Genomic DNA, 20467 nt, shown 5'->3' on the forward strand with positions numbered 1-20467 from the left:
TGTGTTGTCTATGGCTGTTTTGGTGCTGCAGTGGCAGAGTAGCTGTGAAGGAGACTTGTGTGGCCCAAAAAGCCTAAAACAATTGTAATCTGGCCAGTTACAGAAAGTTTCCCAACCCCTGCCCTAAAAGACTATAAATTTCCAGAGGCAATGGCCATATCTAAACACAACTTTGGTGCCCCACAATGCCTATAGCAGTGTCTTTAACAAAGTTGATGCCCACAAAATGATCATCTGTGACTTTATGTTAGAGAAGGCTAAGAATAAAGTTGCTCATATCAGAGGGAAAATTTGACCACTATGGCCTTGTAATTGATATTGCATGAAATGCCCGATAGTGGCAACGACAGCTAATGTGGCACATTATTCTAGACCCCAAATGGGCTTTTAACCTTCATCATTCCCACACCTCTTACTCCTGCCTTTCCTCCTCAGCAATGGGCACCTCCTCTTATTTCACAGAGAAAACAGGGGCCAGTGGAAGCCCTTCACCTCCTGATCACTAACTCCCAAATACTGATCAACCAAATGAGAATTAACAGACTCTGTGGAGAGACAAAGGGACAGAAAGAGGGCGCCATTTTGAGGTTCTTGAAAAAAGTGAGAAGACCCACAATTATCATATTATTTTTCCTCCATCTCCTACATATGCCTTGTTTAATCATGTCTTCCCTCTTTTACCTTTTTTAGGTGTATTGTCAGAGGTGAGGTACACTCCCAGATGATACTAACTTACTAGATTTACAAAGGTTGAGTAGGGCCTCGTGTGTGTTGGGGTGGGGGATACAAGAAGGCTCTTAATATGGAGACTTGCAAGTAGCATCTGCACAGCAGACTGACCTATCTCGAAAATCCAAAATCCACATCAAAGCTGCATTATCTTTCATTGATTGCCTAAGGAAACTGCTTTTCTTATATTAACTACATCTTTGATATTTTACGTATTTATCTCATTGCTTATTTGCTTACTTTATTTCTAAAGTTTCAGAGAAAAAGCCTGAACTTTCAGATTTAGAGAATTTTTGCCTTTGAATGAATGCCCATGTATACACAATAAATTAGCAGTAACTGGATCTCAGATATTCCTTAGCCAATAATGTCATTGTGTACAAACAACCCTTGGTTATATCCTTATTAGGGGAAAACAACAATTTTAGTTGATATTTCTCCACCCAATTATTTCCATTAATCAAGATAGTCTTTATATCCACATGGAATGAATGCAGCACAAATAAATATCTTCATTAGCCTTGATAGCAACATTCTTCTGAGAATAGTGACTCACACAATTACTGAATATAGCTACATATACCACACATTTTAAGTGAGTCTTCAAATTGAAAATGATTTTGTTCCCAGTGAAAACATGATAGTGTTTTATAAAATGTGGATGAATAAAAAACTGTGTTACAAGGTAAGATTTATGAATAGGCCCATAATTACAAACAATGTGACAAATCAAAAGAGTAAATGGTGTTGTCTTCAATTACTCTCAGGCCATATGAAAGAAGATTGAATAACGGTGAGAAGTTCTTTTTTTTCTTTTTTTTTTCTTTTTTTTTTAGAATTCATTATTTTTTATTTAAATTCAATTAATTAACATACAGTGTATTATTAGTTTCAGAGGTAGAGTTCAGCTATTCATCAGTCTTATATAATACCCAGTGCTCATTACATCACGTTCCCTCCTTAATGTCCATCACCCAGTTGCCCCCTCCACCCATCCCCCTCCCTTCCCGCAACCCTCAGTTCGCTTCCTATGATTAACAGTCTCTTATGCTTTGCCAAAGGTGAGAAGTTCTCTTACAGCAGTGCTCAACTCCACTGAACACGCTGCTGTGACATAAAAATACACCCACACCCCACACCCAACCCAATCACTCAACCTCCTACCCAGCATCACCAGTACATGTGTCCTCATCTCCTTCCTGGTTGCCAGGGCAATGCAGGTGATGACTGCCATATCTGAGTCAAGTGGGAGAAAACACAGGCAAAGCTCCTTTCTCTAAGTAATGCTCAGGATTCAAGTTGCCAGTTTTGATGCTAGTCCAGAAAATTGCCCTAATAGCTTCTGCCAAGCCCCCTTCACCTCCTTATTCCTTACACTATAAATCATGGGGTTCAGCATGGGTGTCAACACAGCATAGAAGAGAGAGATCAGCTTCTCCTGAAGAACAGAGGGGCTGGAGCGGGGCTGGATATACGTGAAAATGGCCATGCCATAGCACAGGACAACCACTGTGAGGTGAGAGGCACAGGTGTGGAAGGCTTTCTTTCTTCCCTCCGTGGACTGGATCTTTAGGATGGTGGAGATGATCTGGATGTAGGACAGGAGAACCAGGCAGAAAGGTGTCATCAGCAGAATGATGCTAGAAACCATGATTGTGATCTCATTGGAAAAGGTGTCCACACAGGCTAGTCTGACCACAGCTAAAATTTCACATGATATGTGATCAATACACTTGTTTTTGCACATCGGCAGCTGAAAGGTGATGGCGGTATGGATGAGAGAGTTGACAGAGCCACTGACCCAGGATGTGATGGCCAACCTAGCACAGAGGCCTCCGTGCATGATGACCGAGTATCGCAGGGGGTTACACACAGCCACGTAGCGGTCATAGGCCATCACTGCCAATAGAACAAACTCAATCCCGCCCAAGCCTAGGGAGAAAAATAACTGGGCTGCACAGCTCACAAATGGGATTGCTTTATGTGCTGCAAGAAAATGCACCAGCATCTGAGGAACGATGCTTGTGGCGTAAGAGACATCAACGAGGGAGAGGTTGGTGAGAAAGAAGTACATGGGAGTGTGGAGTCGGCTGTCCAGTCTGATGAGAAGAACGATGAGGACGTTCCCCAGCACTGTCACCATGTACATGACTAAGAACAGGACAAAGAGGGAGACCTGTGTGTCCCAGTCACTGGACAGGCCAAGGAGAATAAACTCTCTCACCCATGTCTGGTTATCTGTTCCCATTAAAAAACGTGAGAATCATTAATCTGCAGAGTCAGAGATAACAGAAGTTGTTGAAGCAAAGAACCATTTTAGTGAATACATACTGTATACAATTAGCTAGCCTTCACCAGATGTTTCAGACCATTTATGGGTGAAGATGACAGGCTTTATCCCAATATATCCACTCTGCATCAGAGTCAGGCCAGCACCCTCATAGGCACATGAGATGGTCTCAGGGAGACCCATTAAAGCCTAGAGATAATACAGTGCAATTCTAGGAGCTCACATCTTTACCAACATGCCTCAGATTCCAGGGCAAGGAGACTTTGGTAGGTGAGAATCACAGGTAAAATGATAAACAATGAAGAAAACTAGATTGGAACGTTTTTAAAAGCTACCTATGTCAACTAGACACATCATAATGAAAAGGGTAAATTTATTACAAAAGGAAATACTGGGAAGAGTCAGGTCCTTGTGGAAAGATCTGGAATCAGAGAACCTAAACTTCAAAAATGATTTTGTTTTTTACTTATTTACAGCTATATGATGTGGGCTAGGTGACAAGCTTTTATATACAAAACAGAGGAATATCATAAAACTCACCAGTACATTTAAGCTCAACTGTAGGTAACTTATGGGGAAAGTACTTTGTTAACGAATACTGGTAGTAGTACTATAGTAGTAGGAGTATTAATAGTAACATGACCTCTGCCTTGGGGTAGATAAGATGATTTTCTTCATGCTGCCCCTCCACAAATTCAAACATAAATAAAATTGGAGGCAACCTTCCACAGGACTAAGGGCTTAAGAATGGATGGGAGGCTTTGAAGACTTCTTGGTTTTTTGATTGCCTTTGATCCTCTTGGCCTTTGGTCTCTCAGCCTTCAGTGGGATCACAAAGGGAAAAGTATTGTAATGGTATATTGTTCTTTTTATTTTTCTCAGTTTACTACTATTAATAATCAACCCTCCATATACGGGCTCAAAAGAAAGCAAAGACTTGATATAAAAGTAGAAGGAAACACCAATGTTTAAGGGCCCTTCTTCATGGTCCAAGGCAGAGAAGAAAGTATGAATTTGTGTAGATGTGCACTGGATTGGAGTTTCCTCCTGTTTCTCCACTCAGGAAGTGCTTTTTCCATGGAACTAATTTGTTATTATATCTGTTGTGAACATGTAAACAAGAATAATTAAATTTTAAAAAATACTATGATTCACTGCCTTAAAAAAATATTGTGATTCACAAACTTTCTTTTTCTTGTAGTATACAAAATAAGGGAAAATAGGAGCTAAAGGCAGCAAGAGGGATTGAGGGCAGAAACAGAGCTAACCACCAATCCCAGAACCCATACAGGTATCAGGTTAGGGTCACTGAGCAGAAAAATGAAGACTCCCTATTCTCCAAGTCTCTTATCTCTTAAACACTAAAACAGAACAAGTCATTCCAGAAATGTCTTTCTCATTTGTGATTCAGACACATATACATTTATAAATTTCTTTAATTTCCTTCTCAAAACCTGGTCTGTTCTTTCAACAGTTCCTTCTTTCCTGCTGCATCATGATACCTCCACCACCACCCTTCCCTTTGCATTTCTTTAATCATGATTAGTCTGAGAAAACATTTACTTGCCTCAAAACCAGTGTTGATCAATGAGCACAGCTGAGCTAATCCTATTTAGCTTTCCCTCCAATATAAATTTGTTTGTGTTCTCTTCTCAGTATTTGTTACAACTTTGGCTACTTGAACTTTTTGCCAGGTACGTAATGCTCCTTTAGTATATAATGAAATCTGGGAAAGGAGGTCAGCAAGATGGCAGAATAGAAGGTTCCTGACTTTCTCTCCTCTCATGAATGTACCAAATGAACACCTATATACAGATCAAATCCCTCTAAGAGAAATCCAAAAAGTAGTTGAGCAACTCCTACACATAGGATGATTGAGAAAATACCCACATCAAAACAGGCTGAAAATGTTGAGACACATGAGTGGCACAATCCCCACTACTAGCACAATTCCTTATAACTGGGAGAGAACCCACAACTCCCAGCTTCTCTCTGAGGATAAAGTAATTGGATTGCATATCCAGCACCACAACTTTTATGGCTGTCACCTGAGGGACTGACTCCCTAGCTCTCTGATCCAACAGGGCTTGGCATTCAAGAGTCCCCCAGGCCCACAGAAAATAAAGAGACACTTATCTTACACATATATAAAAATAAACTCAAAAATGAATTAAAGACTAAATTGTAAGATATGAAAACTCCAAGAAGAGATCATGGGGAAAACATCCTTGACATTGGTCTAGGCAGTGATTTTTTTTTTTATACTGACATCAAAAACTCAAACAACAAAAGCAAAAATAAACAAGTGGGACTACATCAACTAAAAGCTTTTTCACAGCAAAGGGAACAATCAACAAAATGAAAGGGCAACCTAGGGATTTGGAGAAAATATTTGCAAACTATATATCTGATAAAGGGTTAATATCCAAACTGTATAAAGAACGCATACAAATCAGTAGCAAAACAACAAACAACCAGATTTTGAAAATTGGCAAAGCCCTGAACAGACATTTTTTTCAAGAAGACATGCAGATGGCTAACAGGTATATGAAAAGATATCTCAGCAACACCAATCATCAGGGAAATACAAATCAAAACCAGAATGAGATACCACCTCACACGTTAGGATGGCTATTATCAAAAAACAATAAGTGTTGGCAGGTTGTGGAGAAAAGGGAACTCTTGTACATGTTTGTGGGAATGTAAATTGGTGCAGCCAATATGGAAAATAGAATGGCATTTCCTCAAAAAAATTGAAAATAGAATCACCATGGATCCAGCAATCCCACTTCTGGTATATACCCAAAGGAATGAACTCAGTATCTCGAAGAGATACCTGCACTCCCATGTTCATTGCAGCATTATTCACAACAGCCAAGATATGGAAACAAATTAGTATCTGTTAAATGGATAAAGAAATTATGATTGATACACACACACACACACACACACACACACACAATGGAATGTTTTTCAGCTTAAAAAAAATAAAAAAGGTCCTGCCATTTGCAACATGAATGAATCTGGAGGACATTATGCTAAGTGAAACGAGCCAAATACAGAAAGAAAAAATCTGCATGATCTCACTTACATGCAGAATCTAAAATGTCAAATATGTAGAACAAGAGAGTAGAAACTTAGTTACCAGGAGAAGAGGAAATGGGAAGATGTCGATTACAGGGTACAAAGTTGCAGTTATTTAGGATGAGTAAGTCTTAAGATCTAATGTCATCATGGTGACTATAGATAGTAATACTTATAATGGAAATTTGCTAAGAGAATTGATCTTAGGTGTTCATCACACACACAGAAAAGGTAACTATGAGAGAGAACATGTTAATTGCCCCTACAATAGTAATCATTTCACTGTGTATATGTATATAAAATCTTCATGTTGTACACCTTAAATAAATGTGATTTTTATATGAAAAAACGGGCAGACAGACAATAAATCCTACTTACATTTTTGGGTCATATTACACTCACACTCAACAAATCTCAAGTGACACCTCTCTTGAGCTTTATTTGTCTACTCAAAGATAAATAAGCCATGCTGCCCTCTCAGAACATCATATTAAACAATAATATACCCCTGCGATGCCTCCTTGGACAAGAGCACCATGAAGGAAGGAATTCCTCATGCTTGTATTTTATGAACTGTGGTAGATGTAGGGTAATTACTTGGGCCATAACGAATAAAACACAATATGTGATATAATATGATAGGTATCATTGAAATAGTCCATGAAAAATTATCTCCTTAAAGCACTGTCACTAATGCCTGAAATCTATTAGTGTTGTGTTGATCACTGTCCTTTTGGTGAAATGATTTAAAATGAAATAATATTTTAAAAATGAAATGATATTAAATGGGAGTTTTATATGAAGTACCTAATCTTATAAACTAGTGTACCAGCTTACGGCTGACCCTTAAAAATAAGTCATGTAAGAGTAGAAAATCGGGGACACCTGGGTGGCTCAGTCGTTTAAGCGTCTGCCTTTGGCTCAGGTCGTGATCTCAGGGTCCTGAGATCAAGCCCTGTGTAGGGCTCCCTGCTCAGTGGGGAGCCTGCCTCTCCCTCCCTGTCTCTCCCCACTTCTTCCCTCTCTGTCTCTCTGTGTCAAATAAAAAAATAAACAAACAAACAAACAAAAGTAAATAAAATCTTTTTTTTTTAAGATTTTGTTTATTTATTTGACAGAAACAAAGAGAGGGCACAAGTGGGGTGGGGCGAGGGGCAGTGGCCGGCAGAGGCAGAGGGAGAAGCAGACTCCCTGCCAGGCAAGGAGCCTGATGCGGGACTCATCCCAGGACTCTGGGATCATGAACTGAGCTGAAGGCAGCCACTTAACTGAGCCACCTAGGCGTCACAATAAATAAAATCTTTTTTGAAAAAGAGTAGAAAACGGTAAGTTTTGTAAATAACACTAAGTTGCACGAAAAGTTAGGTCTGGAGTGCGATGACAAACTTTTTCATTTAAAATATTATCATCGTTGGGGGGCACCTGGGTGGCACAGTGGTTAAGCGTCTGCCTTCAGCTCAGGGTGTGATTCCGGCGTTATGGGATCGAGCCCCACATCAGGCTCCTCTGCTATGAGCCTGCTTCTTCCTCTCCCACTCCCCCTGCTTGTGTTCCCTCTCTCGCTGGCTGTCTCTATCTCTGTCAAATAAATAAATAAAATCTTTAAAAAAAATATTATCGTTGGGGGCACCTGGGTGGCTCAGTCAGTTAAGAATCCAACTCTTGATTTTGGCTCAGGTCATGATCTCAGGGTCAGTCTCTGTGCTAAGCATGGAGTCTGCTTGAGTTTCTCTCCCCCTCCTCCTCCCTCCACTTTCTCTCTCTTTAAAATAAATAAATAAATCTTTAAAAGTAAATAAATAAAAAATAAAATATTAAAATATTATCATTGTTGGACTCTAGCTAAAAGTAGCTCCATTAATCTTCTCTTTATTTCTTAATTTATCTTCTCTTAAACTTCTCTTAGTTATTGCAGATATCAGGATTAAAATGTTCTTAACTTTATAACAAAGAAATAAAAACAAAATAGGTGGGTGCATTTCTATACACTAACAATGTGACTGAAGAAAGAGAAATTAAGAAATCAATCCCATTTACAATCACACCAAAAACCATAAGATACCCAGGAATAAACCTAAACAAAGACGTAAAGATCTGTACTATAGAAACTACAGAACACTTATGAAAGAAATTGAGGAAGGCACAAAGAGATGGAAAAACATTCCATGTTCATGGATTGGAATAATAAACATTGTTAAAATGTCTATGGTACCCAGAGCAATCTACACATTCAATGCAATCCCTATCAAAATATCAACATTTTTCACAGAGCTGGAACAAACAATCCTAAAATTTGTATGGAACCACAAAAGACCCTGAACAGCCAAGGGAATGTTGAAAAAGAAAGCCAAAGCTGGGAGCATCACAATGCCTGACTTCAAGCTATTTTACAAAGCTGTGATCACCAAGATACCATGGTACTGGCATAAAAGCAGACAGATATATCAATGGAACAGAATAGAGGGCCCAGAAATGGACCCTCAACTCTATGGTCAACTAATCTTCAACAAGGCAGGAAAGAATATCAATGGAAAAAAGACAGTCTCTTCAATAAATGGCACTGGGAAAATTGGACAGCCACATGCAGTAGAATGAAACTGGACCATTCTCTTACACCATACACAAAGATAAACTCAAAATGGATGAAAGACAAATGTGAGACAGGAATCCATCAAGATCCTAGAGGAGAACACAGGCAGTAACCTTTTCGACCTCAGCGCCTGCAACTTCTTGCAAGACACGTCTCTAAAGGCAAGGAAAACAAAAGCAAAAATGAACTATTGGGACTTCATCAAAATGAAAAGCTTCTGCATAGCAAAGGAAATAGCTGACTAAACTAAAAGGCTACCTATGGAATGAGAGAAGATATTTGCAAATGACATAACAGATAAAGGGCTGGTATCCAAGATCTATAAAGAACTTATCAAACTTGACATCCAAAAAAACAAATAATCCAGTCAAGAAATGGCCAGAAGACATGAACAGACACTTCTCCAAAGAAGACATACAAATGGCCAACAGACACATGAAAAAATGCTCCACATCACTAGCCATCAAGGAAATACAAATCAAAACCACAATGAGATACCACTTTACACCAGTCAGAAAGAACGGTTAAAATTAACAAGACAAGAACAACAAATGTTGGTGAGGATGTGGAGAAAGGGGAACCCTCTTACACTGTTGGTGGGAATGCAAGCTGGTGCAGCCACTCTGGAAAACAGTATGGAGGTTTCTCAAGAAGTTAAAAATAGAGCTACCCTAGGGACGCCTGGGTGACTCAATCATTAAGTGTCTGCCTTCAGCTCAGGTCATGATCGCAGGGTCTGGGGATCGAGCCCCACCTCGGGCTCTCTGCTCAGCGAGAAGCCTGCTTCTCCCTCTCCCACTTCCCCTGCTTGTTTTCCCTCTCTCGCTGTCTCTCTCTCTGGCCTTTAACTCCATGGAGCAGATAAAATTTAGCCTTAGCTTATTCCTAACTCCCCCTATCTGAGTCTGCCTTCTAACCCTTCATCTATGAACAAAGACTTTCATGTCATCTCTAACTCCCTACACCAAGGTCTGCCCTCCAGTAAAGTGGTCCATGCCCTAAAATTGCCCTTTCCTCTCCCATCCTAAGAAGAATATCAGCAAAATCAAGATCTTTAAGTTAAATATATTTCTTTTTTTTTTAAAGATATTTATTCATTTGACAGAAAGAGAGAGAGCGAGAGAGAGTGTGCACACAAGCAGGGGAAATGGCAGGCAGAGGGGGAGGGAGAACAAGGCTCTCCAGTGAGCAAGGAGCCCGATGCAGGACTTGATCCCAGGACCCTGGGATCATGACCTGAGTCTAAGGCAGACACTCAAACGACTGAGCCACCCAGGTGCCCCAAGTTAAATATATTTCTAATGGTAAATTCTCAGGCAGTGATTTTTAGTAATATTTGTTGTAAACATCTGGTATTTTGGAGTCCTAAAAATGAGACCTCTCCCAGCTATCATAATATACTTAAATTCTGACCAGTGGACCTCCCACATGGGAGCCCCTTCCATCCCGACTTTCCTATAGCTCTGCAGTACACCTGAGAGAAAGGGTATTGCCCCAAGTAGCAATTCTCAACATAAAGTACCCTTTTAGCCTTTACCACATCCTCCCCATAGTCCTACTCTAACAATATGATACAACCTTGAGGAGTTCTGAGAAACTGCTCAAGAACTAAATGAGTAACCTGACCCATACCACAGACAAATAAAACAAGTATGACAGAATTTTTCATGTGTTGGTACACACAGACAGGATCATCACTGGTGAGTCTCTAGAGATGTCTTCAGATGTTGCTGTCCACATTTATTAAGCAATTTTTAGTTGCATTTAGTTTTCATTGCTACTTTATGGACCAACAATCCAAAATACTCAATTTTCCTTCACAAGGAAGGAAGTATCCAGGGCTTGACACATGGGTATATTTACCTATTCAACATTCAGTGCCACATTTAATATCCTACACCACCAGTGAATGTGATATCCATTTAAATGTTATCCATTTAAATACATTTAAATTAATTCTATCAAATAATATTTTCCATTTCTATTGACTGATGGCTTCAGAAATTATCTTCTCCCTTTCCCCCACATCAGGAAGAGAAAAGTAGTGATTTGAAAAGACTCCGGAGGAATGCACACTATAGAAGGATTCTTCAGTATCTCAACTTCCAGAATTATATTTCAGAATAATTACGCCTTCCTCTATCCATGCCAATTCAAAGAGTTCATGGATGGACAAAACTCTCTAAAGGCAAGGAAAACAAAAGCAAAAATGAACTATTGGGACTTCATCAAAATGAAAAGCTTCTGCATAGCAAAGGAAATAGCTGACTAAACTAAAAGGCTACCTATGGAATGAGAGAAGATATTTGCAAATGACATAACAGATAAAGGGCTGGTATCCAAGATCTATAAAGAACTTATCAAACTTGACATCCAAAAAAACAAATAATCCAGTCAAGAAATGGCCAGAAGACATGAACAGACACTTCTCCAAAGAAGACATACAAATGGCCAACAGACACATGAAAAAATGCTCCACATCACTAGCCATCAAGGAAATACAAATCAAAACCACAATGAGATACCACTTTACACCAGTCAGAAAGAACGGTTAAAATTAACAAGACAAGAACAACAAATGTTGGTGAGGATGTGGAGAAAGGGGAACCCTCTTACACTGTTGGTGGGAATGCAAGCTGGTGCAGCCACTCTGGAAAACAGTATGGAGGTTTCTCAAGAAGTTAAAAATAGAGCTACCCTAGGGACGCCTGGGTGACTCAATCATTAAGTGTCTGCCTTCAGCTCAGGTCATGATCGCAGGGTCTGGGGATCGAGCCCCACCTCGGGCTCTCTGCTCAGCGAGAAGCCTGCTTCTCCCTCTCCCACTTCCCCTGCTTGTTTTCCCTCTCTCGCTGTCTCTCTCTCTGGCCTTTAACTCCATGGAGCAGATAAAATTTAGCCTTAGCTTATTCCTAACTCCCCCTATCTGAGTCTGCCTTCTAACCCTTCATCTATGAACAAAGACTTTCATGTCATCTCTAACTCCCTACACCAAGGTCTGCCCTCCAGTAAAGTGGTCCATGCCCTAAAATTGCCCTTTCCTCTCCCATCCTAAGAAGAATATCAGCAAAATCAAGATCTTTAAGTTAAATATATTTCTTTTTTTTTTAAAGATATTTATTCATTTGACAGAAAGAGAGAGAGCGAGAGAGAGTGTGCACACAAGCAGGGGAAATGGCAGGCAGAGGGGGAGGGAGAACAAGGCTCTCCAGTGAGCAAGGAGCCCGATGCAGGACTTGATCCCAGGACCCTGGGATCATGACCTGAGTCTAAGGCAGACACTCAAACGACTGAGCCACCCAGGTGCCCCAAGTTAAATATATTTCTAATGGTAAATTCTCAGGCAGTGATTTTTAGTAATATTTGTTGTAAACATCTGGTATTTTGGAGTCCTAAAAATGAGACCTCTCCCAGCTATCATAATATACTTAAATTCTGACCAGTGGACCTCCCACATGGGAGCCCCTTCCATCCCGACTTTCCTATAGCTCTGCAGTACACCTGAGAGAAAGGGTATTGCCCCAAGTAGCAATTCTCAACATAAAGTACCCTTTTAGCCTTTACCACATCCTCCCCATAGTCCTACTCTAACAATATGATACAACCTTGAGGAGTTCTGAGAAACTGCTCAAGAACTAAATGAGTAACCTGACCCATACCACAGACAAATAAAACAAGTATGACAGAATTTTTCATGTGTTGGTACACACAGACAGGATCATCACTGGTGAGTCTCTAGAGATGTCTTCAGATGTTGCTGTCCACATTTATTAAGCAATTTTTAGTTGCATTTAGTTTTCATTGCTACTTTATGGACCAACAATCCAAAATACTCAATTTTCCTTCACAAGGAAGGAAGTATCCAGGGCTTGACACATGGGTATATTTACCTATTCAACATTCAGTGCCACATTTAATATCCTACACCACCAGTGAATGTGATATCCATTTAAATGTTATCCATTTAAATACATTTAAATTAATTCTATCAAATAATATTTTCCATTTCTATTGACTGATGGCTTCAGAAATTATCTTCTCCCTTTCCCCCACATCAGGAAGAGAAAAGTAGTGATTTGAAAAGACTCCGGAGGAATGCACACTATAGAAGGATTCTTCAGTATCTCAACTTCCAGAATTATATTTCAGAATAATTACGCCTTCCTCTATCCATGCCAATTCAAAGAGTTCATGGATGGACAAAACCTTGGATCAGCCTCAAAAATCCAGTCTGAAACACAGTTGAGGCTTATGGGTGAGCCCCTCATTCACATTTCCCCCCATTCATTATCGAGATGATGCTTTATGGCTAAGAGATAAAATACCAAAAGCTTTTTCTCCCCTGAAAGTTTGTGCATCATCTTCTGTAAGTCATACTGAGTTACAATCATATTTGGCCTTCTCGTTGGAGTCCTCTACAGTCTTAGCAAAGACAGATTACAAGTCTTGAATTCAGAAACAGAGCACATGAAGGTAAGTCCCATAACCTACAGATATGCTTTCTTTCATGCTGGTCAAAATAAACCGGACCACACTTTTATACAATTGAGTTGTCAGTAGAAATGTCACTTTTATTTAAACAAAGAGTCTTCTAAGCTGTTGCTGAATATTTAGTTGTTGCATACACTGAATATACCCATCATGGGCAGGAATATTTGCATCATCCTAATATTTGGAAACAAAAGATCCCAGGGCCACTTGGGAAGGTGTTTTAAAGATAATTTTTAATCCTGAGAGGGCAATTAATTTTTCTTCTTGGAATCTTATTTTCTGCTTCATATCTGGATTTTGTTACCTGACTCTTCACATGTACAGAGCCCAGTTATTGAGGACCCAGGTTCTCCAACATGTGCAATCCTGAAATTTACCTTTTGTGATATAATTTATCGTAATTGCATTCTATAAATGCTCAGCTTCTTTATATGTCTTCTGCTTTGCAGGCAAGACTAAATTCCCTCAAAAAACTATGTCTCCACAATACAATTTCTCCAGCCCATTCTAGAGGAACCAACCCTGAAACGAGAGTCAGGATGCCTTATTTCTAGTCCCAGCCCATATTCTTGAGTGTATATGAATTTGAGCAATCAATTTAATCAGTTTACATTTTAAATCCCTACTGTAGAAAGGAAAATCCAAATACTTCGTATATATACCCTTAGACAAGTAACTGGGAAAAGATATTTTAAAGCAATTGACAATTTATCTTGTCTGGAAATATAATATATTCTTACTACATATTAAAGAATATCAAAACCTAACTAATCATTTCATAGATCTGGGCTTGTTTCCTAAGTGCTTTCCCCCCAAAAGATGCAGAATTCATCCATAGGAACTCCACTTTTTAATTATTAACCAGTTGCTTCATCCTATTTCCTGCCATTGCACTTTTTCTCTCTCTGTCAGTACACAAGTTTGGAATTAAGAACCCTTAGAACAGAAATGTACCAGAGCCGCCAGCTTCAAGAAGGCAGAATCACTTTAGGACATTTGCCATACTAGTTAGGGTGAGAAGATTGCAGCATCCATAGGTCACATTCCTGATCCAAACTCCCTAGCAAGTCAGTTAACAAAAGATCCCAGGGCCACTTGGGAAGGTGTTCTATAGATCGGTTCTATTTCTGCCCCACTAGACACTGTATATACCCACCCTCTGTTGGTGCCTCCATTCGAGCTCTCAAACAATGATTAGTACCTGACAAATAGATGTGTCTACTTCAGTCTAATTTTATGCTGGTTTCTAAAGAATGCTTCCCTCTAACAAAGTCATGGGCCAGAGAGATGAATTGTCCTAGACTCCTCAGGCTCCTGGCTAAGAACTCATCTGGGACTAGTTTAGATGTGAGGTCAACAGCTACTAGAAAGTTCGCAGGTGCCCCACAATTGGCTTCCATACAAACCTAATGAGGTACAGCAGTGTCCAAATTAGCAATGTGGGGCTGACAGACTCCCCTCAGGAGCTTTATGCATTTGAGTGTCTATCACTGTCACCACTCCCAGTTCTCGAGGGCAGGGCCTCCATGCTGCCCTTCTACCTGTGAAGCCTGCTCTTCCCCATCCTCCTCAACCACAGCAACTCTCTGAAGCCTAGGGTCATTCTAAAAATCCAGAGATACTAGTTTTCTGAGGTTTTAGAATATTCTCTGTAGCCCAAACCTGACATTTAGCACTCATGCCCCATTCTACTGAGCAGTGACTAGGTCTACAATCAAACCCAGCGGAAAAAAAACAAAAAACAAAAAACCCAAAACCCAGTTGTTCCCTTAAGCTCCAAGATAACCTCATCTCTCCTTCTGGACACAGAAGCATTGTGCCTCACTCCCCTGAATATGCACAAAGACCCACTGGACCCGCTCCAAGTTTTGCAAAGATGGATGCACACCTGAGTACATCTTTCATGGTACTATTCAAGTTTTGAAAATACTAATATCACATAATAGACTTAAGACTCCAAATAAGATCCCAGAAAAGGGATGTAGAAAATCTTAAGCTTTACATGGGGGCAAAAAGGAAAGGAAAAGGGTCATTGAAATTCTCAACACAGAAGTACAGAAGTGTTAGCTTTCTATACCTTTCCAGATCTTTAATTTTTATGAATAGATTAAATGCAAAATTCACAGAATGCAGTCACATTACATCTCTGATATATTCTTTAGGCATCATGAACCCTGTAAGTGAATCCTTTGTCCATTCATCTCCAAGTCCAATACCCAGTCACTTTTAGCACTACCATTTACATATCCACACACTTACCCACTGTCTATAGCCATCTCCATACTCACTCAGCCATCTGCTTATCTGCACAGCCAACCACGTATGCATCCCTCATCATCCACATGCCACCTCATCTATTTCCCTAATGTCCCATGATTACTTCCACATCTTCTATTCTCACCAACGTATCATCCTGCTTGTCCCCTCATTCATTCGGCCATGTTATAGTAACATGGTATAGTAACTACGGCACCCAGTGACTTTGACAATGTTTCTGTGATATTCTAAGCAATAGAAAGAGAAAGCAGAGATGCTTCTCATTCCTCACCTGAATTTCTGAACTCCCCTAGATTGACAGAATTGCCTGGATACTTTCTCTGAGGAAAGGTGGGAAAATTCCATGGCTGGGAGTGCTGTGGTTACAGCATCCAGATGTTCACATCACTGCTGTTTTTCTCCACTCATCTGCAGACAACAAAAAGGGAAACTCCCAAATTCCAAGTTTTGGTAAGGACCCCACAGCAATCTCAGTCACTTCTGCTCCAGACCTGGGGAACCTTTTTTTTCATTCAACCTCCATCACTCAGCAAGTTATATCAACTTTTACTGGAAGCATTGTCACACAGATCTTTTCTTTCCATTACTAAAACTGCTGACTGCTATTTTAACATTTGTACCAAAGTGCTAAGCAATTCAGTTCATTTCAATGCATGATAGACTTCATTCTACCCAAACTTATTGAATCAGATATGTTGCAGAGGGTCCAGAAAACTGTGTCTTAATGAGCCTTTCAGGTGTTTCTGATAGAATACATTTGAGAACACCTGGAACAATTCATTCTGTAAACCACTGTCACATTAATTTTTCATTACAACATTTTATTCTACCATTACTCACTTCACAAATATTTAATCTTAATGGCTCTAATGCTGTATCTCAACTAATTATGAGAAAAGAAGTTCAAAGTCAACCACAATTTCAGTTTTCCCTGTTTGTCTCCCCTATAAGCCCCCACCCATCCTACAATTCCTGCTATTCCCCAAATAGGAAATGCTCTCTTCTGACCAAGAAGGTCATCTCATGGGTATCAGCCTACAAACTGGAATACCTTCTTCAAGAAGCACTTGTGATGAACACAATAATATATACTATCTGTGTGTTGACTTGGTTTGCAAGAACACAAATACTTGCTCCAAACACTGCATCTAAGTTGGGTATGCTGCTTCCAGGTAAGTGATTTGTTGACTTAAAATTCCTTGGTCCAAAGAGTTTTATTTGCCATTGTTTTACTAGTACTTAGCTGAAAATTAGCATCTATTTCCCTCTTTTACTTTATCTGTTAAAACAGACTTTAAAGAGTAATTTAGTTTCTTCCAGATTCCATTTATGTTGTAGAAAGCTTGAATGAACATCACCTCCATCAAACAAGAAAAGAGCAGATAATCTACAAAACCATAACTATTTTTAAAATCATCAGAAAGCTGAGGTTGCTGGGAAACCAAATAAAATGAAATCTCAAGAATGATAGTTGCGTCCAGAAAGACATGGGACACAGGCTTTGCCTTACCTGAACCAGAGTATGGGAGGAATGTGGGGCACCATGAAAGCCTGTAAGAATTGATTTATCAGATTGGTAAAGGCTGAATGTGGGAGTACTGTGAGTATACAATGGCTAGCAGCCAGAGAAAAATAGAGGTATTCACACATATTCTCGAGATTTTCTCCACATACTTAAACCCATCCTCACGAGAATGTTTGAGGGTGGTAGAAAACCAGAGAAAGTCTCCTTCATAGTGCATGTCTAGGTGAAGGCAGCCACATCTGCCACAGTAAGATAAGGAACCCTCCAACCACCAAATCATCTCCGTTATGGAACAAAAGCCTGAAGCCACCGGGGAAGGGTACCAAATCCTGTTTTCCTCAGAGACAGGTAAAGACTCATTCCTGAGGGAAGGGGGAACAGAAACAAACAAACAAACAAAAAAAAACTTTCTAGGTCTCCTCTATTGGGCAGGAGACCAATCTAGGTCACTCCTAGGACCACAGAAGGGCAGGATCACTAAGAAAGTCTGAAACACAGGGACAAATGATTTGCCTAAGACTGAGAAAGAACCAGAATAAAATAAATAAAGCCTCACCCTCCATCACCAGGCCAGCAGGAATTAAGGAACAACTCAAAGCTATTACCATGGGGTAGAGGCAGTCTGTGGACAGACACACTCTCCACATGCAGTCTAAAAGAAAGAGCCTAAAACTAAGGGCAGTTCAGTGACACTGGGAAAAGCCCACCAACCACTGAACATCCCAAACTAAGAATAAATCATGATAGAAAAAATTGAATTTGTTGGTTCACCATAGCAACATAAAACTCAAACCCAATGCAGTCCTGGTTGCACTGATTCCACACCCCATACACAATAGCTCACCGAGTAAACAGAAGAGATGTGTCCACTGCAAAGTATAATACTATTTATCTCATTGTCTGTTATCCTACACACACACATCTGGGTTTAACCAAAATTAAAGATCAGAGAAAAATCAAGAAAAAATATGCTGTTACTGGGCCAAGCAATTAAGAGAGCAAGAATTAAATATGAACTGTATATAGGAATCATCACACAGGGCTTTAAAATCACTATCATTAAAACATTAAAGGATATAGTGGAAAAGACGGACAGTGTCATAAACACATGAGGAATTTCAGTAGATAATTGAAAAATATATGGAAGAATCACATGGAAATACTAGACTCAAGAACACAGTAACAAAGATGAAGATTGCTTATGGGTAAACTCAACAGAACTGAGAAAAAATCAGTGAGAATAGAGTTGATAGAAATTAGCAAAAGTGAAGTACAAAGAGAACAAATAATGATGATGATACAAAGAGAAGAGAGTATGGGATAATATCAAACAAGAGCTAACATACATGAAATTAAAATATCTCACCAAAGAACTGCTAGAACTGATAAATCAGTAAAGTCACAGGATACAAATCAATCTACAGAAATCTATTTCATTTCTACACCAGTAATAAAGCAGCAGAAAGAGAAATGAAGTAAACAATCCCATTTACAATTACACCAAAAATAATAAGATATTGAGGAATAAACTTAAGAGGAGAAAGACCTGTAATCTGAAAACTAAAAAATACCAATGAAAGAAATTGAAGATGACTACACAAGGAAATGGAAAGACATTCCATGATTACGGATTAGAAGAACAAATATTATTAAAATGTCTATACTACCCAAAGCAATCTACACATTAAATGTAATCCATAAAAAAATACCAGCAGCATTTTTCACAGAGCTAGAACAAACAATTCTAAAAGTTGTCTGGAACCAAAAAAGACTCTGAATAGCCAAAGCAATCCTGAAAAAACAAAGCAAAGCTGGAGGTATCACAATTCCAAACTTCAAGCTATTTTACAAAGCTGCAGTCACCAAGACAGTATGGTACTGGCACAAAAACAGACATAGATCAATGGAACAGAATAGAAAACCCAGAAATGGACCCACAACTGTATGGCCAACAAATCTTTGACATAGTAGGAAAGAATACCCAATGGAAAAAAGACAGTCTCTTCAACAAATGGTGCTGGGAGAACTGGACAGCTACATGCAGAAGAATGAAACTGGATCACTTTCTTACACCATACACAAAAATAAACTCAAAATAGATGAAAGACCTAAATGTGAGACAGGAAATAATCAAAATCCTAGGGGAGAAGATAGGCAGTAACCTTTTTGACATCAGCCCTAGCAACTTCTTACTAGACACATCTCTGGAGGCAAAGGAAACAAAAGCAAAAATAAACTATTGGGACCTCATCAAGATAAAAAGCTTCTGCACAGAGAGGGAAATAATCAACAAAACCGAAAGACAACCAACAGAATGGGAGAAGATATTTGCAAATGACATCCAATAGAGGGTTAGTAACCAAAATCTTTAAAGAACTTATCAAATTCAACACCTAAAAAATAAATAATAATCCAGTTTTAAAAATGGGCAGAAAACATGAACAGACATTTGTCCAAAGACAACATGCATATAGTTAACAGACACATGATAAGATGCTCAACATCACTCAGTATCAGGGAAATACAAATCAAAACCACAATGAGATACCACCTCACATCTGTCAGAATGACTAAAATTAAGAACAAGGAAATAACAAATATTGGGGAGGATCTGGAGAAAGGGGAACCCTCTTACACTGTTGGTGAGAATGCCAATTGGTTAGCCACTCTGGAAAACAATAAGGAAGTTCCTCAAAAAGTTAAAAAATAGAACTACCTATGACCCAGCAATTGCACTACTAGGTATTTACCCAAAGGATACAAAAATACAGATTCGAAGGGGCACACACACCCCGATGTTTATAGCAGTATTAACAATAGCCAAATTATGGATCCCAGTGTCCACTGACTGATAAATGGATAAAGAAGATGTGGTATACATATACAAAGGAATATTTTCATTTCAAAAAGAATGAAATCTTACCGTTTGCAACGATGTGGTTGGACATGAGTGTATTATGCTAAACTAACAGGCAGAGAAAGACAAATACCAAATGATTTCAGTCATATGTGGAATTTAAGAAACAAAATAAATGAACATAGGGTAAGAGAAAAAAAAGAAAGAGAAAGAGGGATGCAAAGCATGAGACTCTTAACTATAGAGAAGAAACTGAGGGTTGATGGAGGGAGGCAGGTGGAGAATGGGCTAAATGGGTGCTGGGGATTAAGGAGGGTACTTGTTTGGTTTTTTTTTCTGAACAAATAATAAGCTTATTTATTTATTTTGTTTTGTTTTCATTTTTATTTAAATTCAATTAACTAATTAATTAATTTAATAAATTCAATTAGTAACCTAATTTCATTTTTTATTAAATTCAATTAATTAATTAGTTTCAGGGGTAGAGTTCAGTGATTCATCAGCCTTATACCCAGTACTCCTTACATCACTTGCTCTCCTTAATGTCCATCACCCGGTTACCTCCCACTCCCCTCCACTCCAGCAAACCTCAGTTTGTTTCCTATGATTCAGAGTTTCTTATGG

General features: G+C 39.1%; 3 protein-coding genes across 4 annotated transcripts in view; all 3 read right to left on the minus strand.

Moving 5' to 3' along the window:
- Window positions 1-20467, minus strand: part of LOC103669080 (olfactory receptor-like protein OLF3) — a 116797-nt gene that overhangs the window by 33151 nt on the left and 63179 nt on the right. The gene's annotated exons all lie outside the window — the stretch shown is intronic.
- Window positions 1-20467, minus strand: part of LOC103668971 (olfactory receptor 2F1-like) — a 104240-nt gene that overhangs the window by 20586 nt on the left and 63187 nt on the right. The window lies entirely within an intron of this gene.
- On the minus strand, window positions 1685-4493 carry LOC103668967 (olfactory receptor-like protein OLF3). Its single transcript, XM_008697285.2, has one exon. The coding sequence runs from the start codon at window positions 2975-2977 to the stop codon at window positions 2024-2026; it is 954 nt and encodes a 317-aa protein (XP_008695507.1). The 5' UTR covers window positions 2978-4493; the 3' UTR covers window positions 1685-2023.

The sequence above is a fragment of the Ursus maritimus genome, unplaced genomic scaffold (assembly GCF_017311325.1).
Source record: "Ursus maritimus isolate PB19 unplaced genomic scaffold, ASM1731132v1 scaffold_3, whole genome shotgun sequence".
Classification (NCBI taxonomy): Eukaryota; Metazoa; Chordata; class Mammalia; order Carnivora; family Ursidae; genus Ursus; species Ursus maritimus.

What these genes read in the sequence shown, in the direction of transcription:
- LOC103668967 (XM_008697285.2), bottom strand. Translation starts at nt 2,977, where the DNA reads ATGGGAACAGATAACCAGACATGGGTGAGAGAGTTTATTCTCCTTGGC.